Source organism: Barbus barbus (genome assembly GCF_936440315.1).
Source record: "Barbus barbus genome assembly, chromosome: 41".
NCBI classification, from domain to species: Eukaryota; Metazoa; Chordata; class Actinopteri; order Cypriniformes; family Cyprinidae; genus Barbus; species Barbus barbus.
The window spans coordinates 15,801,761-15,826,242 of record NC_136719.1 but is presented as its reverse complement, the minus strand read 5'-3'; the positions used below and the strand labels follow the sequence as shown (position 1 = coordinate 15,826,242).

General features: G+C 35.4%; 1 protein-coding gene across 14 annotated transcripts in view; it reads left to right on the top strand.

Annotated features, from left to right (window-relative positions):
- Positions 1-24,482, top strand: part of LOC306860410 (basement membrane-specific heparan sulfate proteoglycan core protein-like) — a 112,905-nt gene that overhangs the window by 33,829 nt on the left and 54,594 nt on the right. For 9 of the 14 annotated variants that reach the window (XM_079402108.1, XM_079402105.1, XM_079402107.1 and 6 more), the window contains exons 2-25: positions 666-777; positions 901-969; positions 11,741-11,850; positions 12,103-12,161; positions 12,485-12,645; positions 15,619-15,747; positions 16,440-16,613; positions 16,750-16,869; positions 17,017-17,148; positions 17,682-17,826; positions 18,344-18,501; positions 18,750-18,920; positions 20,182-20,348; positions 20,604-20,783; positions 21,209-21,405; positions 21,496-21,640; positions 21,736-21,863; positions 22,020-22,106; positions 22,220-22,284; positions 22,551-22,612; positions 22,966-23,106; positions 23,195-23,368; positions 23,482-23,661; positions 24,266-24,384. In XM_079402108.1, the coding sequence (XP_079258234.1) occupies positions 666-777; positions 901-969; positions 11,741-11,850; positions 12,103-12,161; positions 12,485-12,645; positions 15,619-15,747; positions 16,440-16,613; positions 16,750-16,869; positions 17,017-17,148; positions 17,682-17,826; positions 18,344-18,501; positions 18,750-18,920; positions 20,182-20,348; positions 20,604-20,783; positions 21,209-21,405; positions 21,496-21,640; positions 21,736-21,863; positions 22,020-22,106; positions 22,220-22,284; positions 22,551-22,612; positions 22,966-23,106; positions 23,195-23,368; positions 23,482-23,661; positions 24,266-24,384 (3,185 nt within the window). The remainder of the gene's footprint in view (positions 1-665; positions 778-900; positions 970-11,740; positions 11,851-12,102; positions 12,162-12,484; positions 12,646-15,618; positions 15,748-16,439; positions 16,614-16,749; positions 16,870-17,016; positions 17,149-17,681; positions 17,827-18,343; positions 18,502-18,749; positions 18,921-20,181; positions 20,349-20,603; positions 20,784-21,208; positions 21,406-21,495; positions 21,641-21,735; positions 21,864-22,019; positions 22,107-22,219; positions 22,285-22,550; positions 22,613-22,965; positions 23,107-23,194; positions 23,369-23,481; positions 23,662-24,265; positions 24,385-24,482) is intronic. The other 5 variants (XM_079402101.1, XM_079402100.1, XM_079402104.1 and 2 more) reach the window with 2 other exon arrangements.

Genomic DNA, 24,482 nt, shown 5'->3' with positions numbered 1-24,482 from the left:
CTGTCTTTATTTGAAATGGAAATCTTTGTAACATTATAGAAGTCATTACTGTGATTTTGATAAATTCAATATTTCCATGCTGAATAGCAATATGAATTTCTTTATAAAAATCTTACTGACCCCAAACTTTTGAAGTTTGAGTACATGTTATCAGTGTCTATTTGACTAATGGTTTTGTCAAATTTTACTTTGACTAGAGGAGTGAAAATCTAATATTTAGTGTTATGAAATGCTAAACAATATTAATCATGTTCCTTGGAGATCATGCTGTTGTTGATAATATTTCAGAGGTTTTATAGATGCTGTTATATCTGACCTCTCATGGGTGTGACATTAATCTCTGCATGATAAAGTACTTCCACACTAGTACCAGCCCTGTGCTATTTGGTTAGGGTGTTACAGTACCAGAGGTCCTCCATAAAAGGTGTACTTTTTAAGGACAACATTTGTACCTGCATTTCATGTCTCTATGATGTGTGCGATATGCATTTTTGTGCATGCACAGAACAAAGGCATGATATTTATCTCTTCTACCTTCAGTGGAGCCAGAAGGCATTGACTGTTGTGTTTGCCTCTCTCTTCTGTAGGTCTCTCATAACTCAAGTTGTGTTTGGAGATGCTGATTTCAATCCCATAAATCGTGGTTTTATTTTTTTTGACTACAGGTAGTTCAGAGCTCTAAAGTGTGGGATGAGGTGCCCTTTCCAGAGGACGCAGAAGAGGAAAACAAGTGGCCGGGAGGTTATGTGGATGATGAAGAGTATGATCCTTCAGGAGGTGGGACTATCTAAATGCTGCACTGCTTAGTACTTATAAATAAGGAATAGTAATGTTTGTAATGTAATAGTTTTTTCTTTTTTTTTTTCAAAACACTAATATAATCTATCGTTTTTTCCTCAGATATCAGTGGAGAAGAGGATGGAAGCACCCCCGAGCCAAGCACGGTTGAGCCGGGCATGCCTACAACAAGTGAGAATTCTTTTTTGTTTTTAATGAAGAAGCAGTATTACAACATGACAGTAGTCACACATTTCATCAGTGTGATAAAAGCGATGCATCAGATTCTGCAAACTGTTTTAATGATCTGCTGAGGCGTTATACAGAGTTGTTGCGTCTGCTGAATTTGTGTCTCAGTCACATCCTGTCACCTGCCATTGCTCACAGGGATGAGACAGCAACTTCATCATAACAAGGGCCTCAGCCCTCAGATTTGTGCCAGAGATCCAAACAATACTCATTTCTCCTTTCATCAGCTAAGATGCAGTGTAAACATTGCAGCAAGCATGAAAGTCAGTGTAAGAAACAGCAGCTACAACAGATGAGACAAACACTGTCATGTATTGATTTCCTTACGTCCCATGTTTTAATTCTCACCTTTTATGATCTTCTCAGTTTTATTTTATGGTGACCTGTTGTACTTTTATCACATTTGACAGAAGTTATCTGTAGGTATTTCATATAAAGTGGATTTTTTGAAAATAATGGATTCAAAATCTAATGTAAATCTGAACTATTTTAGTTTTAGGATTCTTTAAATTTAAAAGAAAAAAAAAATTACACTACTTTTCAAAAGTTTGGGGTCAGTCTAATTTTTTTTTCTTTTTTAAAGAGATTAATGTTTGTATTCAATTAGGATGCATTCAAGTGATCAAAAGTGACAGTAAAGTCATTGTTAAAACAAATAAACTAATTTCAAATGGTGGTGTTTTGATTCTTTCATAAAAAAATATTGAAAGAAAAGCATAAAAATCTTCAAAGAAAGAAAAGAAATATTGAAAGAAAAGCATCTGTTTTCAGCACTGATAATAAGAAATATTCTTGAATAAATTAAATGGTAAAATATAATATAAATAAATGAGAAAATTGTAACTTTTAAATGGTAGTATATGTTGGAAAAACAAAGAAATATTTATGATAATGCACTAATTTAGGCCAAAATAGGGGGACTAATACAAAGAAATTCATTGTGTATTTTTATAGCACTTTCAACTTTTTGTTTTGCTAATGAAATAATTTGTAATGGAAAAAATATCTGTTATTTATTATTATAAAATGAAACAATATAGTCACAAAAAAAATATTTCTATATCTAATTTTTTGTGTTGTGTGGCGCCTAGCCTCATTTTAGAAACAGACCTTGTGTTATTTAGATAACAATTACCGAAAGTGTCTCAGCTGCAATGTCAGACTCCTGCGTTTTCCCCTCTATCTTTTCTATCTTTGGACCTCTTCTTTGGAATGACTTTTGCTTCCCAGTCTGTCCATTTGGAGTCAGTCTGGGCCATTGTATTGCATGACATCATGGTGGAATGATTGTTTTGGGAAGAGCTCTGCAGCCCGACACCTGAGCTTTACTCCCAAAATAGCACCGCATGGACACCTCCACACAAATATGCTGGCTCTTAAATTAGAAAGGGATATTTCAGCTGTAGCTTTAGTGTATCCAGAAGATAAAGTACCAGAGGGTGACCGTGTCAACTAGAGGTGCCAGATTGATTGGGTCAACTCTTAAACATCTCCTCTGTGAGATTCAAAGTTATAACATGACCACCTACAGACTCTAAATTCTCAAAGCAAACACATAGTTTGCTAAATGTAGACCCAAATTCAGCAGATGAAACTTGAATCGTCCCTCTAAGTTTGAACTGGAGCATAAAACTGATCTGATGACCCATTGATGATCTTTGAGGTTCAAGACACCACATGAGGTTGGTTTGAAGTCAGGATGTCTTCATTTATCCAAGCATGTTTCTGATCTCAGTGGATTTGGTAGAATCATAAATAACAAATTAACATCTTTTAACAAAAATATCTGCTACATAACGTTTTAAGGCTGGAGAGGTTGAGGCTATGAGTCAGCTAGTGGTAATCCCCCTTCTAAAGGGGGAAGTTTATTCTCTAAAGCCATTAATAGATCCGTGCCTGACAGCACTTGGGAAAGAACATTTGGCTTCCTGGAGTGAAGTATTTGTGGATGTCTAACCTGTGCGCTCTTTTTCCAGAGGTCTGTGTGACCACCTTTCCTTCCGTGTCACTGATGAGAGTTCATATCCTGCTACTGTAGCACATATTGCACAGCATCCTGTTTTTCTGATACATTTTCCAGATCCATATTTTTACATCTGTAATTGAAATTTCTACATACATTAGCCTAAAGTGGTCTTTATTGTTAATTATGAGATTGAGAGATTGTAGTGGCATATGAGAGGGTATTATGATGATGGTTATTAAAGCTAACATTTAATTGTGCTAGGCCCTGAATAGACCTTGAAATGGTTATCTTTCATTTAAAGTATTGTCTCAGTCTGAAAGATGCTTCTTAGAAATATTGAAAACCGAAACGTAACTTGATAGTTGGTGTCACTCAGATTTATGTATTATTTCATATACAGTGGGGTTTAAAAGTCCTTGAAAACAATGGCTTCAAAATCTAATGGAAACCTGAACTACTTCAGTTTTAGGATTCTTTCAAATTTAGAGCAAAGAGAAATCACACTACTTTCCAAAATTTTGAGACAGTCTATTTTTTTATTTTTTATATAATGAAATATTTGTATTCAGTTAGGATGCATTAAATTGATAATAGCTATCATCATGATTATTATATTTAAAATGTAAGTGTGCTAGGACCTGAATAGACCTTGAAATCATCATTTCAGTCTGAAAGATGTTACTTGGAAATACTGATAACAGAAACATAATTTGATAGTTATTGTCACTTAGATTTACTAAGTTAATGTAAATAGAATGACCTATATTTTGGCAGAGTTTTACTGTAAATGAGATTGGATTTTGTATATTATATAGTTTATTTATTTGATATATGTTCATTATAAAGAGATGATATACATTATTTAAATAAGTAAATAAATCTAATATAATTTTATAATGATTCTTAATGATTTGGTTATATTGAAATCTCTGACTTTTGATGGCAGACTTCGTTGTTTTTACCAAATTACCATTTTTGACTTTGTTTCGAATTATTATTATTATTATTTTTTATTTTTTTACTCTGGAACATGAGATTACTTGGGTTTTTTTCCTCAGGAGAAACATCTAATTTTAATCTCATTTTGATATAATTGCACTCTGTGATATATACAAGAGAGATTTTAATTCAGTTTTTTCTTTCCTAAGGCTAATTCTGGGCTTTTTGATGTGGTAAATTGGAGTGGTGGTACTTTAGCTTAGTGGTCAGACATCTGTGCTGGTAACCCAAAGGTTATTGGTTTAAACCACAGAAGGGATGATTTATGAACTGTAGAGCATCGGGGTCTGTCATCAATCTACCCGTGAGCAAGACACTTAACCTCAGGTTACTCCTGAGGAACTGTTCTGTAGAAAGGCATTTGCTCAATGACAAAAATGTGATTATTTCAAAACGCATGATTATGTCAGGCACATATTTAAGCAGCCTATAGAGGTGATATCCAGCTTCTTTTCTTTATCAGTCACAAATCCCCTTGGTATACAAGACGACTCTTTTATCTGAGCCGCTGCATATTCCCAGCCTGTTTGTTTGTTTTTCGCTTGATAAAGACATGGGAGATCTCCTCACCCTCCCTTCTCAACAGAACGTCAGGAGTTTCACAGGCCCTCGTACAGACCCTGAACACTGGGTCATACAGCCACTTCAAGCTGAGGAGACAAAGGATAGCACAGCATACAGATGGGCTTTCAGTTATAGAGAATTGGTGGGCGATAATTTTGAAGTGAGGCCATGAGAATGCTTATCTCTACACCTCCACACGGAATTTGTGTTTGATTATGGTACTGACTAGGCGAGAAGCTCTAAGGACCGACTTGTTAATTTGTGAAGTCATAAGCGTAATCGGAGGTGTTTAGCCAAAATAAAATCATAGCTGTAAAATAATCTTATTCATCTCTGTTTTTGGATTCATGCAAATGTCTTTGAAAGCTCTTGCTTACTCTGGTGACAATATAATAATATATATAATATATTACCCTAAACATTTTTTATTTTAATACTTTAATATCAATATTAATATACATATATACCTGTATATATAGATATAGAAGATATAAGATTAAGTGCCACTTGTGCATGACTGGAGCTTTGCAAAAGTGAACAGATGCCAGAACATCTGATGAAAGATGCATAAGTGTCCTAAAACCTTCCAGTAAAAAGGCCACCCAGCTTTCCATTTCTGGCTGTCCTGGTGGTGCAGTTGATGTAATGTTGTGTGTCAGGGCTGCAAAGATGATAGTTATACAGCAGGATTGGGAGACGTGGAGGGGCAGCTGCAGTTATTTTGGTTTCCATGTTGTTGTGGTCCTGCCTTCTCAGTGTAGGCCATATACATTCTGTCAGAAAGAGAAAAGAATTGAGAAAATGAAGAGAATGTGGAGAGCAGTATTTTTTTACTTGTTGGGTCAAGACCTAAAAACGGTCACAAGTCTGTTCTGATTGGGTCATGAACAGCAATAAACAAGAAAAAAATCTCTAATTAATAACTATTACAAGAGAACATATATATGCAAGATTATGTATATGTATGTGTGGATAGTTATATGCAGTATAATTATATTTATTTATATTATATATAATTTGTATTGTTTTATGCTTTTAAAATGTTGTCTTCTGCTGCTTTTATAGTATTTACAGTAATTCCATTTTACTTTTTCCATTATTTTTAATACAATGTTTTTAGTATTTGCTAAGCAAAATGAAGCCAGTTCACAAGTAATTTCACTTTATTTTCACCTTTACAAATGGTTGTGCCCACACAACAAAAGTTGCTAGTAATTTTAGAAACAATAACAAAGAAATGCTAAGTAACACATTTGATTAAACAAAATTTGGACTTAAAAAAATTTAAATAACATTTTCTTGTTAAAGGTACCCCAATTCTCTCTCTCTCTTTTACAGTGCAAGGACTATAATAATTATTATTTTAATATTGGTTTTATTAAACTACCACTTTTTTTATGCAAAATCTGTGTCCTGAAGCAAAACCAGTTGAGAACCACTAGTTTACTGAACAGAACTTCCTAAATATCTTTCCTCGTGAACTTCAGCTTTCATGCTTAGACACTGCCATTCATTGTTATGGCAGCAAAATATGTGTTGCCTTGGAAAATCTTGTCCTCCTCCATAGGAAACATTGCTTCATTTCTCTCACTGGACTCATTTGCAGTCACAAATGTCCTTACAATATGAGACTCAGAATTTGAAAGTCATTGAGGTTTTAACCCATTGTTGGATAATAATCCACCACATCTGTAATACATGCAGATAGTTTCAGTTCAGAAGTTATGATGATTGCATTAGTTGCCTTGCAGTGAATGAGCTCATTTTACTGCTAATGGAAACATCCTTGCATTTCACCCCAGTCAAGCTTTTTATTGTGCTTCAGGGGTTTCCTTCAGAAGGCCTGGGAGTGGCCATAATTAAAGTAATAATCCATTTTATGGGATTTATAAAACAATTCACAGCTTTGGTCCCAGTGGCCAAACTAAATAAATAATATTCATTGTTGAAGCGATCAAAAGAATAGTGGAAGATACAGTAGCGAGAGAGGGAGACCGATGAATAGATAGAAATAATGAAGTGTGTTCGCGCCTGTTTTATCTTTTAAAGGAATAAATAGTGCTTGCTTTGTCTCTCTGTGATAGCACACTGAGGGCTTTGTAGTGTGAAATTGTCAGTAGCAGTTCAGTACATAAAAGGACAGTTCTAATAGTGTCACTTCTTTCAACTCTCCACTTTGATTTTGATGCAGGACGGCTTTGAATTTGTGGATACCTCATTAACACCACTTAGCATGGGATAGAATGAACATCAATACATAATCATAGCAATTACGAAAACTATCTCTCAACCATGTTACCGCTCTGTACTGACTATGTGAATGCTATAACACAGATGGATGCTCTTTTATGTTATCTTTCATAGAAAGTTTGTGCAAATTTGAGGGTATTCATGCATGCGCCTGTTTAGAGACCAATAAGAATTCCAGCTTGTTTCAAAATACTTTTTTAATTATTGATTGCATGGTTTCTTTGAATGTCCTCTAGTGTAGTCACAGCAGAAGATTTATATTGCAGCAAAATGTCATTTAAATAAATGAAGATGAAAGATAATAGATGTTGACACTAGAATATTTTGGTTAAATGTATATGATTCCCATTATGGATTTAAAGGGACAGTTCACCAAAAATAAACACTTTTTTTGTTATCATTTGCTGACTCATCGGTTCTAAGCTGTAAGACTTTCTTTTTTCAAAAAAGAAATAAGAAAAAGTCTCTTGTTTTGTCTTTCATTTTATGGCCCTAAAATAAAAAGTCAGTGGGGTCCAGTGTGGTGGGTTTTTTTTGTAAACTAAAACTATTAAAAATAGTTTTCATTATTTGAAATAATGCCAAAATAAAATATAAATTATAGATGAAAATAAGTTGCCGAGGCAATATTTCTCATTCATTTTTATAAAAAAAATATATTAGAAATGTGATAACTAATAAAAATGACAAACGTTCATAATAAAATTACTAAAATATACATTTATAAAACTTAAAAAAACTTAAAATTTAAATATGGCAAAAAAAAGCTAATTCACAGTGTTGATAAATATTAAAAAGCTGTAAGACTTCTCTTTTCTTTTCTTTTTTTTTTATAAATGTCTCTCTTAATGTCTTTTTTTGGGGGGGGGCATAAAATGAAAGTCAGTGGGGTTCAGTGTGGTTGGGTTTTTGTAAACTAAAACTATTAACAATAATTTTCATTAATTGAAATAATTAAAAAAAAGTTAAACTTATTTTAATTCTGTTGGTTTCCAAGGCAATATTTATATTTTTTTTTATAAAAAAAATTTCAATTTTTTTTTTTAATAAAAAAAAAAAAAGAAGGTATTACAAGCTAAGTGGAAATATAATAAAAACTAGTAAAACTGACAAACATACGTAACAAAATTACTACAATTTACAGCACATAAAACATAAAATACTTAAAATTAAAATGAATATGGCAAAAAAGCTTACTCAGAATATTAATAAATATTATAGTTGCAAATAAATAATACTAAAATAAATAATGAACTGGTACTGCAGTGTTCTTTTGGACCCCATTGACTATCATTGTAAGAAAGTCTTCAAAATCTCATGGGTTTGCAGAATACGTAAAGGCAAAATGTCGTACAGGTTTGAAACACCATGGGATGAGTAAATAACAAAATATTCTCTGGTTGGAACCAAAAATGGTTAATCAGAATATTCTGACGTCAAGACCAATTATCTTTGCCGTGTCTTCAAGTATGCTGTAGCAAACAGGATGTGGCCCTCCCACTGGTTGCCCAGAATATACCTCTTCTCTCTCACAGGTACACCGGTTGAAGAATTAATAGCAGATAGTGGAAGTGGGGTTACTGGCTGGAGTGGAGGATATCCTGCAAGCTACAATGACTTATGAGATCCCACTACAGATAACTGTAGCTGGCATTTAAAACAGGCTGAGAGAGTTCTCGCAGCGATCCGTGTCTTCATAGACAGATGTTGATCATATGCAGCGTCGCCAGAGGAATGCGACTCTTAAACACGCACAAATCAAAATCTGCCATTCAAAATAGAAAACATGCATCAATTAAACCGTGACTTCTCCAGCTGGGGTATTTTTACTGAATCTCATATTTCTTAAATGTCCGATATATCATAGCTGTTTATATGCATCTAACCTTCTAATTTTCACTTATGTAAAATCTGCTTTTCTTGTGTTTTGTTCTTTAATCGTTCCATACACGTCCTGTCTCCCTCCTCTCGTTCCATTCACTCTTTGCAAACAAGGAATCTTAGCAGCATATTTAAATGTTTGTAGCACCTTGTTTTGCTCTGTCAGTGACTTATTGGAGCGTTTGCGATAAAGACAAAGTATTCTAAAAGAAAGAGGGAATCTAGTATGTGTCAAATATTCAGAATTGTACTCTTGATTTTGGAAAACCTTGATTTACATTTTCAAGAAAATTCAATTCAATGGCTCATGTGGTGTAACAAACCAAAAAATAAAATAAAATAAATTCCTTACACCTTGAATGCAGCTGAATATTATTCAAGGTGACTTACAAATTATTTTTTAAAAAATGTACAAATATTTTTTTAAGGTGAAAACTATTTTTTAAATATATATCATGTTTATTGATTTATAAATGTCAGACCAATTTGGTATATCAATACCTGTACATCCAAATTCTTTGAAGAAAACCAACATTTTTTGCCATTATTACAGCAGAAATACCTGAAAACTTTTACTTTTGTCACAAAGGTTGAAAAACCCTACTGACATAATTTCCTGTCTTTTTCTGTCTTTTTTTGTTGGCTGCCCCGCATTAATTTTCACTTCTACACTCTAATTTATGCATTCACACATTTGCTCAGAGCAGTAAACACGAGCTAAACCGGTTACGCATTGCCATGCTTGGAGTGTGAAATTCTGTTTAGTACCAGAACGACAACAAGATGCCCTGCCAGCTGGCTTGGTGGCATTATGATGGATGGAGGTTTTCCTCTCGCAAATGCACATTCGACATTTGGATGGTCTGCTTCTGAGAATAGCCTGGTGAAAAATCAGCGAATCCCCATCCAAGACAAGACTACTTTGAGTGTTTGATTCAGTGTGAAGGCTTCTTGGAGGGAGGAGGAGGAGAGAAGGGAATGAAGGTCGAGTTGAAAGACTCATGCTCTAAAGGCCAGACAAGCCGCATTGGCTCAATCAGCTCTTTGTCTTCCGCACAGGCCTCCGTGTGTCCCATCGATGGCTCGGCCCACAAAGCTGCCAAAGTTATGCTGTTGTATAGCAAGAAGAGTTTATGAAATAAACATTTGGAACGCTTCTGTTTCACTGTCTTCTCCCTTGTCCGAATGCAGTTTCAATGCCCTTGTTGGCATTCGACTGGGGATTTCCTAAATGGAAAGACTGAATGTTTTAGAGCGATAATGTAGTTTTCTGAGTTGCAGCCTTATTAGGAGAACTACCGATATGAGATTACGGGCACTGGGCAGGCTGAGCCGTCGAAAAAGAGAGGCTGATGCTTTTACAGTGTGCCCACACAAGCGATTCGATTAATCACGGGTCAGTGCCAACACTTTGACGGGACTTTTTGATGTTCCCTTTCTTCTGTTACGTCACCGTGGCCGAACTATTACAGCCTGGACAAAGGCAGTCAAGACCTTCTGACACTCTTACTTTGTTTTCATCCCTCTCTGTCCCTTAATGACCAAAGTTAACTTTTTCGCGGTAATGAGAGCAGGAGTGGAGGTTGCCGTTAAGGAAGCAGACGGCTGTGTATCAATGTGTTGCGCAATTAAAAAAAGATTGAGCTCTGGGCCACTTTTTTCCCAAATAGTGTCAGCAGTAAGTGCTAATTTCCAATAAACCATGTGTGCACGGCAAATACATTTGACTGGACTGTGACAGCAGGTGTCCAGATGGTGTGAAAAGCAAGTTAATTAATCTCAGTGATATTTTATCAATTGGAATAAATGTATAAAGGCATTTAAGAGGAGTAAAAGGTCAGAAGAGTCTGTTCTGGATATATGTGACTGTGTATATAAGCTGCGTCGCATTAAACACGACTCTGCTGGAGAACTGTGGCGAGTGGTAGCTAACTGGAAGAAAGAGCACAAATATTGATTTCCTTTCTCATTTCAGTTTGACAAACTGAAATCGGGTAAACCCACCCAGGCGAGCTGCCGGGAGGGCAGTAAAAGGGCTGGAGCTTTTTAAAGGTTGATGTACTGTGAGGCTGTGGGCATACGCTAATAGCATGTATTTGTTTTTGTTATTGAACGGTAGCTAGAAGGTAGAACGGTAACATGTGCCTTCACCTGAAAATTGTTTGATTTTGTTGTTCACCTACGTGTTTATTCGTGTCCTTGTTTAGGTTTTAGTTTGTTTAGGCTGGTCTTTCTGGTCTCCCATCCTGGCCAATATCCTGCTCAGCTGATTTAGATGGTCAGCCAGCTGGTCTTCTGGGCTGAAAAGTGGCCAAAAAATGTAAAACCAGCAAATAGACTGGTATAGGAGTTAACATCATGAACTGCCCATTTTGTATACCAGTACTACATATCGGTGATGATAATTGTTATTATTATTTTTTTAATTGATTGGTTTTAATCCGTTTTGGATATATCATATATACATAGAACACTAATAATTTAATAAAGCTGTTTAATGTAAAAAATTTCAAAATGAATATCCCTTTTTATAATGTACATTTATAATGTTGTGAAGCCTAAATTCATTTGTAGTGAATTTAAAATGATTATTTAAATTTTTAGTGCTTTTACATGTACAGTATATTTAGACAAAACAGTAAAGAATATTAATATTGGATGTTTATAGTCCATATATTTAATTAACCATAGCATGAAAATAATAATCAACTTTCTTTTATAATTTTAATATAATTGCATCCTTAGAACTGACCTTTGTATAATAAGATTGAAGAATAAAATTAATGTTATTAATTTATATATAATGTTTAATCTATAAAATATAAAAAAATACAATTTATAAAATAAAATTGAGAATTATTGTAGTAAATTGACAGTAATATTGATAACAATATTGATTTGTGTGTAGTTTGTGTATTTATGCTTGTAAAGTGAAAGTAGATATTTTTATGGAGACAAATATCTTGCTTAATTGTGCTAATTGGTGTAAATTACTATAATGACTATTCTCTGGTGCTGTTATTGTGAGTCTGATGGCCGCCGCCTTGTTTCTAGTTTACTATCGGGCGCTGGTGAACTTCACAAACTCATTCCAGTATGGGCCTGAACTTGATGACATCTACTCTCCTGGTTTTGTAGAGTTATCATCTGCTGTCGTCGATACGGTATGTGCATTTACTCAAGGACTGTGAGCTTAAGAAATACCATCAACAGAGTTTTCACAATAATACTCCACCTGCGTATTGGGTCATATTATTGATCACATGCCTTTTCTTCTGATTTTTGTCTGTACTGTGTTGATGTTTAGGCTAAATCAGTATTTAGCTGTAAAACTAGAATGTAGTACACAGAGACTTAAGCACTTTGTAAGGCAAGGCCAGTATGTGGTGATTTAATGGTGTTTATTTTCTCCACAGCTTGAGTCGGACTATAACAGGATACCAGGACAGCAGACCGTCAATGTGGTTCTCATTAAGTAAACACCATTTATTTTCAGTGTCAAACTTTAATGTAATAGTGCACCTTCTAATGTATAAATATAGTCAGTTTACTTTACAATCATTAGGGAATTCATTTCAAATAGTCAAATACTCAAGTTTTTTGGGCATTATGAGACTTATAATGATCCCTCTTACTTAAAAACATCTTAAACCAAGCTGGTGTCCAAACTCTCTGTAAAAACAGCAAACTGACCAGACTGACCAGACTGGGATACCAACAAACCATCTTAAGTTGGTTTATGTGGTTTGTTTGTTTGGACTGTTGTTTTGTATAACTGTGCTTTGTGTACATTTGCAGGAAAATTGGCAAAGATGTGTTTGTGGAGCTGGATGTCGGCTCAGATAATAACTCTAATGAGAAACAGATCAGAGATGTCCTGTTCTCAGTAGTTAAAGAGGGCACCATTGCCTCCTACGATACCTCAGTAATAGGTTTCGAATTCAGACGGCTTGGAGAAGGTATGTTCAGTTTTTTTTTTTTTTATAGTTATAGTGTTAATAGTGATTAAACAATGATTCCTTACTAAATTATGCAATGTCATGATATAAGGTTATCATATAGTTGTTATATTGTGATATCAGAATCACAATATAACAGACACAATATTTGCAGTCTTATAAATTGCAGAATATTATATTAAATTAACACAATTCATAATGATGATCATCATCATCAATGAACTTAGACCAGTAATAAACTGTTATATTAATAACAATTGGCAGAGGAAATGGGATAAATGCTACAGAAATAGTTTTCTGGAATAAGTCATTTCAAATCTATGTATGATCATGTTCTTTTTACTAGGTACTGTTTAGATCATTCAGAATTCATACCTTATTTATTGAAAGATGAAGAACCACCATCATGTCTTCATAACACTGTTAAACATATTTTACTGGACTGTACTGTTTTAAATGTTAATACACAACATTTTTATTCAGAGATATGTATTTAACTTGTGTGTGTGTATATATATATATATATATATATATATATATATATATATATATATATATATATATATATATATATATATATATATATATATATATATATATATATATATATATATATAAATATAAATTATTATTATTATTATTTTTTTTTTTAAAGTCTCACCTGAAGGTATTTTAGAAGTTTTGTATTTTATCTTAAATATCTTGTGTAGCTTTCGTATGACTCCTGTTATTCACTTTGTTCTCACCATGAAGATGGCATTGGCATTCAAAAATAATAAACAGTAATAACAACAATAATAATCATTTTGATAATGTGTTCAATTTTCAACTGTCAAATTTAATTGTAAAATCCAAACTTGCATTTTATGGTTTATATAACTTTCAATTCTTGTAGTTCTGTGTGGAGCTCATCATTCAAAAATGTAGTTTAGATAATGTTGTCTGGTTCTGGTCTGGTTCATAGCTGATACTCCCCCTCCTGTGGAGCCCATCGTTGTTCCAGGTTTGTCCTCAACCAGGTCTGCTGCATGGAGACAATAGTGCATTAGAACACAGCCCAGTTTTGTTCACTTATGAGAACTGAAGGAATTCTCAGCATATGTAGTGGCTGGATAAAGAATGAAACCTTTATGCATGTGTGCACTCTGATGAAGACCTGAGTATGACGAGAAGAACAAAAGGCTTTGCATGGCTTGTCATTGATTTGAAATGAAGTTGATGTCAGGAATGCACCTTTTGAAGTATCGTTTTCAGACAATGTAACGTGTTTGTGTTTGCAGTATCTAGTTTTGTTTTTCACATGTGTTGGAATTGAATTTTTGCCGTCCAATCTTTCCATATTTTTTTACTTTCAGATTAAGGTACCGGATAAGAGAATTTAAGACTGAATAGAAAATATGAACATTATACAGAATTGCACTTTGGCTTTGTTCACACTGCACATAAATCTGATTTGATTTTCAAATCTGATCTTCAGGGCCCGGTTTTTCAAAAGTAATCCACTAGGAGTTTGGATAACGGATTGGATCAAATCTTGAAAATGGGTTTTTCAAAAGAAAAAACGGATTACATAATCTGATTAGATCACGTAATCCAATCTTGGTTTTGATCTTTGGTTTTTTTCAGAACTTTTTTGTAGGATTTGGATCACTTTGATCCAAAAAATCTGGATTAAACTGATCCCATCAGAAGGGTAGATTCAGCGTGGATTTCATGCCCAAAATGTAATGAAAACTTTAAAAATGTATCAAATAATACTATATTTGGATCATGCAGTATCTTACAAGATATCCTATTTATTCATAAGGTTTTAATTTTATTTGTTCATCCGTCAGGCTACAGTGATTAGGTAGGCTTTAACGTATTCAGCCTTTCAGTATAGGCCTACAGCAAAGTAGAAAGAGTTTGGCCTCTTAAAATAATCCCCCAAACAGCTGTCAAAATTGACCAAAAACAATACATTTTATTCTGTCACTAATTGATATATATATTCATCACAATCGAAAATATTTTTGTTTTTAGAATATTTATGAGTGATGCATGCAATGATGACAGAATAACCAAAAAAATGCAAAGAATGGCAATCACTGATTTTTGAAATCCAAAACAAATCCAAATCAGAAATAGTGTCTAACTATTGCGTCCCTTGTTGCACGTCCTGTTTGCTTGTTCTGGCAGAATGCAGGAGGTTGGTTAGGGTCTCCAAGGGGCTCAGGTGCATCATTGTCAGTACAGAGAGGGACATTGCGCTTAGTAGAGATGTTGTGCAGGACAATACAGGCAAGGGTTATGTTGCATGCTTTCTGTGGTTCCGCTCTCAGGTAGTTAAGGCATGCAAAGCGCCTCTTAAGAACTCCATTTAAAGTTCTACATTGTGATTTCCTATCCTGTTTGAGCACTGGTTATCCAGATTTGGTGATCCTGAAAAGTTCCTATCCGGATCAGATTGATCCAATCCGATGTTGCTTTGAAAAACTGGCTCAAAAGTAAGATGGATTACGTGATCACGGATCGCAAAAAAAAGGATTACTAAATCCGGATCAATTTTATCCGGATTAAACCTTTTGAAAAACCGGGCCCAGGACTGACTGTCTACATTTTGCAAAAAAACGAAACAAAAAACTTCAAACCTGACCTTCAGACTGCATTACAAAAACAAACTAAAAAAACAAAACAGAATTTAATTGGAATCAAGACAAATATGAATTTATTTTTGTTTATTTTATTTTTTTGTGGCTATAAAAACTAAAAAGACTTTGAAAGGGTTTTTTTTTTTTTTTTTTTTCACTGCCCGTGTGAACAAAGCCTATCCTCTTGAAATGGCAGGTCTAGCATGCCAAGGCAATAATAGGCTTTCATTGAATCATTGAAACATCTTTCAACAAAGCACCATGAACAGTTTTCCTTGGATCCCTGCATTGCATTGCTTACAATACATCACACAATTTTAAATGTCTGTCTCTGCCACCTCAGTGATTCCCGTTCCCAGAGATTGCTTGTCTGAAGAGTTCAGATGTCAGGATGGGCTTGCGTGTATCCCTCTGGAGTATGTCTGTGACAAACGGCCTGACTGCAATGACTTCAGTGATGAAATGAACTGTGGTGAGTGACATTGCATCCTTATTTGTCTCAGAAATTAGTGGCATTGCTTTAATTTAACCGACTAACACCAACTAAATGCACTTTGATATCATGTATAAAATTTGTATTTTATATTCTTAATATATCTTTTTCAGAATTTTTTTTTTGTTTTATTTTATTTTATGGCAGTTAAACATATTAATTTAATACATTGCATAGGATCTTTTGTTTTTTTTCAATAATACGTAAATAAAGCAAACAAAGTATTGACCTTTAAAACTACTTTTTAAAGTGTATATTCATGCTTTACAATGCTTGACATCATAATGGCTTCAAATTATCAGCATATATTTAATTTGATTTGTAAAGTAAGTCGTGACGTATTGTCAAGTATGGTTACCCATACTCGAAATTGGTGCTCTGCGTTTAACCCATCCAAGTGCACACACACAGCAGTGAGTAGTGAACAAATCCACACACACACACACACACACCGTGAACACACACCCGGAGCAGTGGGCAGCCATGCTGCAGCGCCCGGGGAGCAATTGGGGGTTCGGTGCCTTGCTCAAGGGCACCTCAGTCGTGGTATTGAGGGTGGAGAGAGCGCTGGACATTCCCTCCCCCCACCTACAATTCCTGCCGGCCGGGGGCTCGAAGTGTTTGTGTTTGTAATTGATTGACAGCCCTAATTATATAATTTATTTTCAAAGCTATTGTTCCTGTACGCCCTACTCCACCTACGCCTCGTAAAACCAGACCCCCACCTGGCCCGGGACCCTGCCGTGCTGACCAGGCCACCTGTCAGAATGGACAGTGTATCTCACGGGACTATGTTTGTGATGGCGAAACAGACTGCACTGACGGCAGCGATGAGTTCAATTGTGGTAGGACAAACGGCAATGTGATGTATCCATTTCATTTACCATAGAATTAAAACCACTTTTATAATCAAGCATGTTATGCTGGTGATATTTGTCTGTTCTCTGCATTTATTATACAACTATATTTGTAATTACAAAGGAACTCCGTCTCCCTGTGAACCCAATGAGTTTAAGTGTCAGAATGGCCGCTGTGCCCTGAAACTGTGGCGTTGTGATGGGGATAATGACTGTCAAGACAACTCAGATGAGATGAACTGCCGTAAGTCAGAGCTGAGCTTCCATCCACAGATGGGGGAAGTTGTTTGGAAACCTGGAGTTCAGTTTGTTGCCACTAGAGGCACAGAAATTACACACTTTGCTAAAACTCCCTTTGCTAATAATTGATAGTTTTTTCTCATTCCTTCAGCCACTAAAGGTCCAGGGGACACATGTGGCCCAGAGCAGTTTGTGTGTTTGTCTGACCGCACATGCATTCCTGCCAGTTACCAGTGTGACGAGGAGCCGGACTGTGCTGACCGCTCTGATGAATACGGTTGTGGTAAGGCATTACAATCCAATTAATCTTTAACAAGTAAACATTGGTTGTCATACCATTCCAAACACTGTAACTTTTTTGTCTCCACTTTTCTTTCACTGTCACACTCACTTTGACTTACTAACAGTAATGCCTCTTCTAAAACATGAAAATTGTGTATTTATGGTCAGCAAAGAAAGATTCATGTTTTGCCGCACTCAACTACTGCTTTTCAATAACATCTACATCTCATCTCCCATATATCTTGTGCTTGTAGCTTATTTAACAGGCGGCTTTGGTGTTTTTTCGGCCAACAGTGCCTCCGGCTCTGGTTGGCTAATCTCACTGAATGAATCTGCCAAATAAAACTTAGAGTTTAGAATCAAATTAGAACCAATTTAGAATCAAAGACTTGCTGCGTGTGTATGTGTATAGCTTCTTCTATCCATATGTCTCTTTTACTGTTAGCATTCATATAATACAGTTATATATGCGGATTGTAATTGATTGTAATGTAAAAATTATTATACTATATGTTTACTTTTATTGTACCCAAGCACCTCCCACTGTGACCGCCCCGCCGGAAGAGTCCATCACAACAGCGCGGGGCGACACTGTGACCTTTACTTGCTCTGCCATTGGTGTACCTGTTCCCATCATAACATGGCGTCTTAATTGGGGACACATACCAGCCAATAGCAGGTAGGTTAGGATGTAATAAGCATTGTGGATTAAAAACTCTGAAATGATCAAGATGTCCACAATCTGGTTTAAAGTTATAGAGTCCATATTCCCTTAAAGACTGATTAAATGCAAAGTAAGGAATAGTTGTGGTTTCATCCATTCCTATTGTATTCCCAGAGCTCCCTTTGCTGAACTCATAAATAATTAAATGAATAACTTTAGCACTAGTCTAAATGAAAACAAAGGGCAATACTTCATGTACTCAATAAAAAACAGACTGTTGTTTTTTTTGGCAAAAAGATTGTGAACTGTCTCTTTTCCAATTATCGAGTCTCAAAGGAGATTGTCTTGTAAAGTTGCTTCTTTGCCATTATCATTAGTCATAATAATAATTGGACATTATTAATATATAACCAGAGAGCCGTATTTAATTTGCTCCTCAGCATGTGCTCTCCTTCTGTATAATCATGTCTAGGCTATTGTAGGTTTTTTTCTGTCAGATATGATTTTTTTTTAAACATGATTCTTTTGACAGAATCACAATGACCAGTGAGAATGGGCGAGGAACGCTCACTATCCGCGATGTGAAAGAAGGTGACCAGGGTGCGTACACCTGCGAGGCCATCAATGCTAAAGGCCTTGTGTTTGCCATCCCTGATGGGGTCCTCAGCCTGTCTCAGAGACCAAACCCAGGTACTGCATCAGCTCTGTATGGTGCGAACATCTTTGGATTACTGTGTGTTTTGTATTATAAGTTTGTTCTCGTCTGATACTTTCTTTTCCAAAGAGACTATGGATGTCATCTTTTATTTACGAGACACAGGTTATCCTGCTATTCTTTGACCGCATGTTGTGACATTGTTGTCTCTTGATGGTGAGGCAGCTCAAACCTGACGGTGGTGGTCTTACCATCCTTTGTCTTCCATGTTGTTCTTGTCCAGTTGTGTCATCCTCTCTGTACGTGTTAGCAGGTAACTGCCGTGATGGACACTTTAGCGTGGGCGATCACTGCATGCCATGCTTCTGTTTTGGTATCACAAAGCACTGTCAGAGCACCGGTCGCTACCGCAGCCAAATCACACTGCGCTTCACAGAGGAGGATGACTTCAAAGGTACTCAACTGATTAAAAGTTCAGATTTTTGCATTTATGTTTGTGGATTTACAGTTGGAGAAATATAGTTGTTGTGGCATCTTTTTGGTGTCATCTTATTCGTAACACATGACAATGATCACTAACTCTATAAAGCAGGACATATAATCAGTCAGATTTGTTTTTTTAACGTAACAGTTTATTGAACCTTCAGACATAATGTATAAAAAATATGCATATGTTTTGAGTGTCATTCTAGCTCAAGGAGGGGAAAAAAGCTATTTTTGTTTGGAGGCCTAAACTGAGTTATCATTTTATAAGGTCAAAAAATGTGAAATTCAGTTAGCTTCTAATGTAAATCAATGAGATTTTTAAAATGGTGTAGCAAACAGCTTATTTGAAATGCATTAAAAATATCAATGGTCACTCTCTATTTCTGTTTTAATTGTTGGGAGCAAAACATATCTAAAACAAACATAATGCAATACAATGATGATTGAGAGATGTATGAACAAATGTTCATCAAAAACCTATATATCACATTTGATACTCACAATTTAGCACAATTTTTCAAAATTGTTTCAGTTCAGCAAGTGTTCATCTTGAAATATTGCAAAAAATTCTGTATAATGGATATTCTTATATTTTCTTTTATAAAAAATGTTACCAGACTTTAAAAGGCTTGTAGTATATTATGTACAACTAATGTTTTAGTGAAGTTTAGATCATGTTGATAATTTAGAGACCCTCATGTCTTTCCAAACCCGTAAGACCTTGGTTCATCTTCGGAACACAAATTAAGATATTTTTGCTGAAATCAAAAGTATATGTATATGACCATGCATAGAGAGCAAAGCATCTGACATGCTTAAGGCCCAAAAACATAGTAAGAACGTGTGTCGAAGACTGACATGGAAGAAATTGTTTAATAAAGTAATTATTTTAGTTTTCTTTGCGCACAAAAAGTATTCTCATAGCTTCATAAAATTAGGGTTGAACCACTGATGTTACATGGACTATTTTAACAATGTCCTCACTACCTTTTTGGGCCTTGAAAGTGGTTACATTGCCATCTAGGGAGGATCAAAAAGCTCTCGGATTTCATCAAAAATATCTTAATTCGTGTTCCAAAGATGAATGAAGGCCTCACATGTTTGAAATGTCAGTAATGACAGCATTTTCCTTTTTGGGTGAACTTTAAAGGAACAAATACACTGGTATTGAAAATATAATACGCTACCTTTTTCGGTTTGTCTTTGTCTATCTATCGTTTTATCCACAGGAGTCAATGTGTCATTTCCTAGTCGTCCAGGCACCCAACCACCTCTCTCCTCCACTCAGATGTTGATCTATCCAGAGAGTGAAGAGTTCCAGCTAGTGGATCTGTCTCGCCGTTTCCTTGATCAAGACTCCTATTGGACTCTGCCTCGCCAGTTCCTGGGCAACAAGGTTTCTCTCCCCTCCACAATACCCGACTTAACAAATATAGATAGAAGCTCAATAAAACATTGAGTAATCCATATCTTCCTGTTTTTGTGCAATCCGATTTCCATCTTCTCCCTATCATTAGCTGTCCCTTCTGTCACTGTGAATATTCAAATACGGTAGCTTGATTGTCTTGGAAAGCTTGGGAAGCATGTGTGAAAAATGAATTGAAGCACTTCAGTATCTTAGTATTCTGGACACTGTGTCTGTGTTGTACAGGTTGACTTGTATGGAGGTTATCTGAATTTTAAGGTGAGTTACTCACTGCAGCGAGGTGGATCGGAACCAAAGGAGAAACCTGATGTTGTGCTGAGCGGCAATGGGCAGAAATTTATTTACCGTAGAGGCAACCCCACTTTACCTGACACAATCAACCAAAGACAGATCAAGTTTACAGAGGTGAGCCACATGGCATACACGTGTGCTTATAAGGGTTATTTTATTTTATCTAAAAATAAAAAAGCAAATAAAATCTCAGTTTTTAAAGTGTACAATTGTACACTTACACCTTGTAAAATAAAATGTATACATTACATTTATTTGTAAATATAAACTAAGGTATTTTAATTATTATCTTTTAGTTAAAATGCAATATTTATTGTGAAAAAAATCATTATGGTTAAGATGATTACTGATTATAATTAATACTAAATTTAATAATTAATTTAGTATATATTAATTTATTATAATTAATACTGATTATATTAATACTAAATTCCAAAAAAATCTCTTCTCAAACTTAATTTTTGTTTAAAATAGTTCTGCAGAGATGTTGCTTGTTAGTGTTATGCGGGGTGGTTCACCTCTCTGTCTCTGTGTCTCAGGAAAACTGGCAGCACTCCACAGGACGAGCCGTAACTCGTGATGACCTCATGATGACCTTGGCCAATTTGGAGAGCATCCACGTTCGCACCATTTATGACAACCGCATGGCCAGTGTGGGCCTGAGTGACATCAGAATGGATACCACCGCCAAAGAGTTCACCCAGCAGGGGAACCCGAGAGACGTGGAGGAGTGCAGGTTAGTGTGTTAGTTTTGTTATTGTGTTTTTAATTTTTTTAGAATTCTGTGTGAAAGTGTTAATCTGTGCAAACTGTTGATCTCACACAGATGTCCTGCTGGGTATTCAGGCCTGTCTTGTGAGTCCTGCTCCCCTGGTTTCGAGCGGGTACCTGGACCCTACCTGGGTACCTGCGCTGGCTGCAACTGCAATGGTCATGCCAGTGCCTGTGACCCTATTAGTGGACACTGCCTGGTAAGGATGTGTTTTTATAAATATGTAGATAACTTATACACTGCATCAGTAGATTACTGTACGCCACACACTAAGGTGTAAATGTCACGTGACAGAGTTGTCAGCATAACACAGAAGGACCACAGTGTGACAAATGCAAGCCTGGCTACTTTGGTGACCCAAGTCAAGGACGATATAATGACTGCAAACCCTGTCCTTGTCCATACACAGAGACGTCTCGACGGTAAAGATATCAAACCTGTGTATATCAAATAAAATAAACTAATATAATACAATTAAAATGAGTAAAAGTGAATAGTAATTCAATTTGTTTGGAATTATGGCAAATTATGGAATTATGGAATTATGGCAAAACAACAAAATGTTGATGTGTTCAAAGGTTTTCTGATACTTGCTTCCTGGACCATGACAACCAGGCAACATGTGATGCTTGCAGACCTGGTTATACAGGGCGACGTTGTGAGAAGTAATGGAGCAGCTCGTTTGCATATACTTGTTGTTTTAACACTACATTTTGCGGTTCTGAATGCATGTGTATATAAGAAATATGTCTTCATCTGTGTCTTTGTTTCGCCACAGATGTGCTCCAGGATATGTCGGCAACCCTCTTCAGCCCAACGGCCAATGTATCCCTGCTGCTAGCCGTGAGCATTTTTCCTTTGTTTTTGTTTACAGCTGCGATAGTAAATGATTTATTAGATTAATATTAGCCGCAAGATTTATTTGTTTGCCTTAAGCTATTTCATTTCTTGGAATTTCTGCCTCATTTTACCTTGAAGGTCAAGTGACGCTTTAGATAATGATTAACACTCAGTGCACTGCATGCTGGAATACCAGCTGTTTGTGAACAGGATGTTCAAAGCATTCCAGGTGTAATTGTCAACCATATGGTGTTCTTATCCCTGTTCAGCGATTACCAAGTGTGATAACAGAGGAACCGTCAATCCCATCAGCAAACCATGCTATTGCAAGGTATTAAATTGCATTACAGTAACTTTTTTAATACACCACCAGTGTGGTGAAGTAAGAAGTTTTTGTTCAGAAAGATTTTTTTATGTTTTTGACAGAAGTCTTTTAAGCTGCATTTATTTGATCAAAAATAAATAGTTATATTTTGAAAAAGAAATTAATTATTATTTTTTTTTTTAAATGTATTTTTTTTTACCTGTGATAGCAAAGCAGCCATTACTCCAGTCTTCAGTGTCACATGATCCTTCAGAAATCATTCTAATATGCTGATTTGCTGCTCAAGAAACATTATTATCAGTGTTGAAAACATATACATATATAAATGTTCAAACAGTGTTTGTTCTTCTGTTGTGCAGGCCAATGTGGTTGGTGCTCTTTGCGATGAGTGTAAGAATAGCGCTTTTAATTTGGCGGCTGATAATCCTGAAGGTTGCTTGCAGTGTTTCTGTATGGGAGTGACTAAACAGTGTGCCAGTTCAACCTGGAGTAGAGATCAGGTAACCACATCCTCTAATCTTGTCATAGTTGTACCTTTAAAATAGGTGTTTTCATGTTTTTTGCTTTTATTTGTTGGTTAATCTGAAGCTTCGAGGTGGTGTCAATGGCCAGCTCTTCACCCTTTCCAATGCAGCAAACACTAGGACCATCTCTGAAGGCATCACCCAGAGAGCCAGTGCAGAGGTGGTCTACCGATCCTTCACTAGTATCCCTAATGACATCTACTACTGGGTCCTGCCTCAGAATTTTAGAGGGGACAAGGTGAGAACATCCTGTGCGGTACAATGCCATATTTACAATTTGGCCTTTGTCAGGTAATATAGCACATGTCAGTGTGCTGCTTTTCAAAACATGTTTTACTGTCCTGTGTAAAGGTCACAGCATATGGCGGAGAACTGCAGTACAGGATGCGTTATGAGCCACAGGCTCGTTCACTAGTGATTGATAGACGACCAGATGTGGTTCTCCAAGGCAATGGCATCTTCCTGGAACATTATTCACAGACCAAACCACTTCCTAGAGTACCAGCCACCATCACTGTGCCTTTTAGAGAGGTGTGTTGCAAATATACATGTATTTTTTAAATTAGATGTGTATCTTTTTTTTTTTCTTCTCTTTATTAGGTGGTCCAAAGAAGAAGTTTAATATAAGTTACATTTCTGGGTGCTGTATTTAATAACGTATGAATTGTATTTTTTAGCCCTACTACTGCTAGTAGTAGTAGTAATAATAATAATAAATTGTTTGTATTTATAAAAGTAAATTTTATTTTTCAAATATATTAATAATCAGTAATCATCTTAACCATAATGATTTTTTCACAATAAATATTGCATTTGAACTAAAAAATAATAATTAAAATACCTTAGTTTATATTTACAAATAAATGTAATGTATACATTTTATTTTAAATTAATAGTAATAATAATATTAATAATAATAATTAATTTGTTTATATTCTTATGAATACATTTCATGTTTCAAATACATTTTGTATTTTAAATAGTGATAATAATAATAATAATAATATTTTACATTTAAAAAATTATAATAATAACAATACATTTTTTAAATGATAATAATTTGTTAAAGACCATGAGGTGATACTTGCTCTAGCTTGATTTGCTATATTAATTTTTAATTATAAATCCCCCCCAGTCTGCATGGAGACGGTTGGATGGACAGCCATGTACTAGAGAGCACCTGTTGATGGCTTTGGCCGATATCAACGTCTTTATGATCAGAGCCACTTATGCAGACAATATGGCTGAGAGCAGGTAACTTTGCACTTTTAATTTTGCTCTTGCTCATTTATTATTCATTGACTTTTGATGTCCTTTATATATATGCATCCTCTAGATGGAGTCACATTATC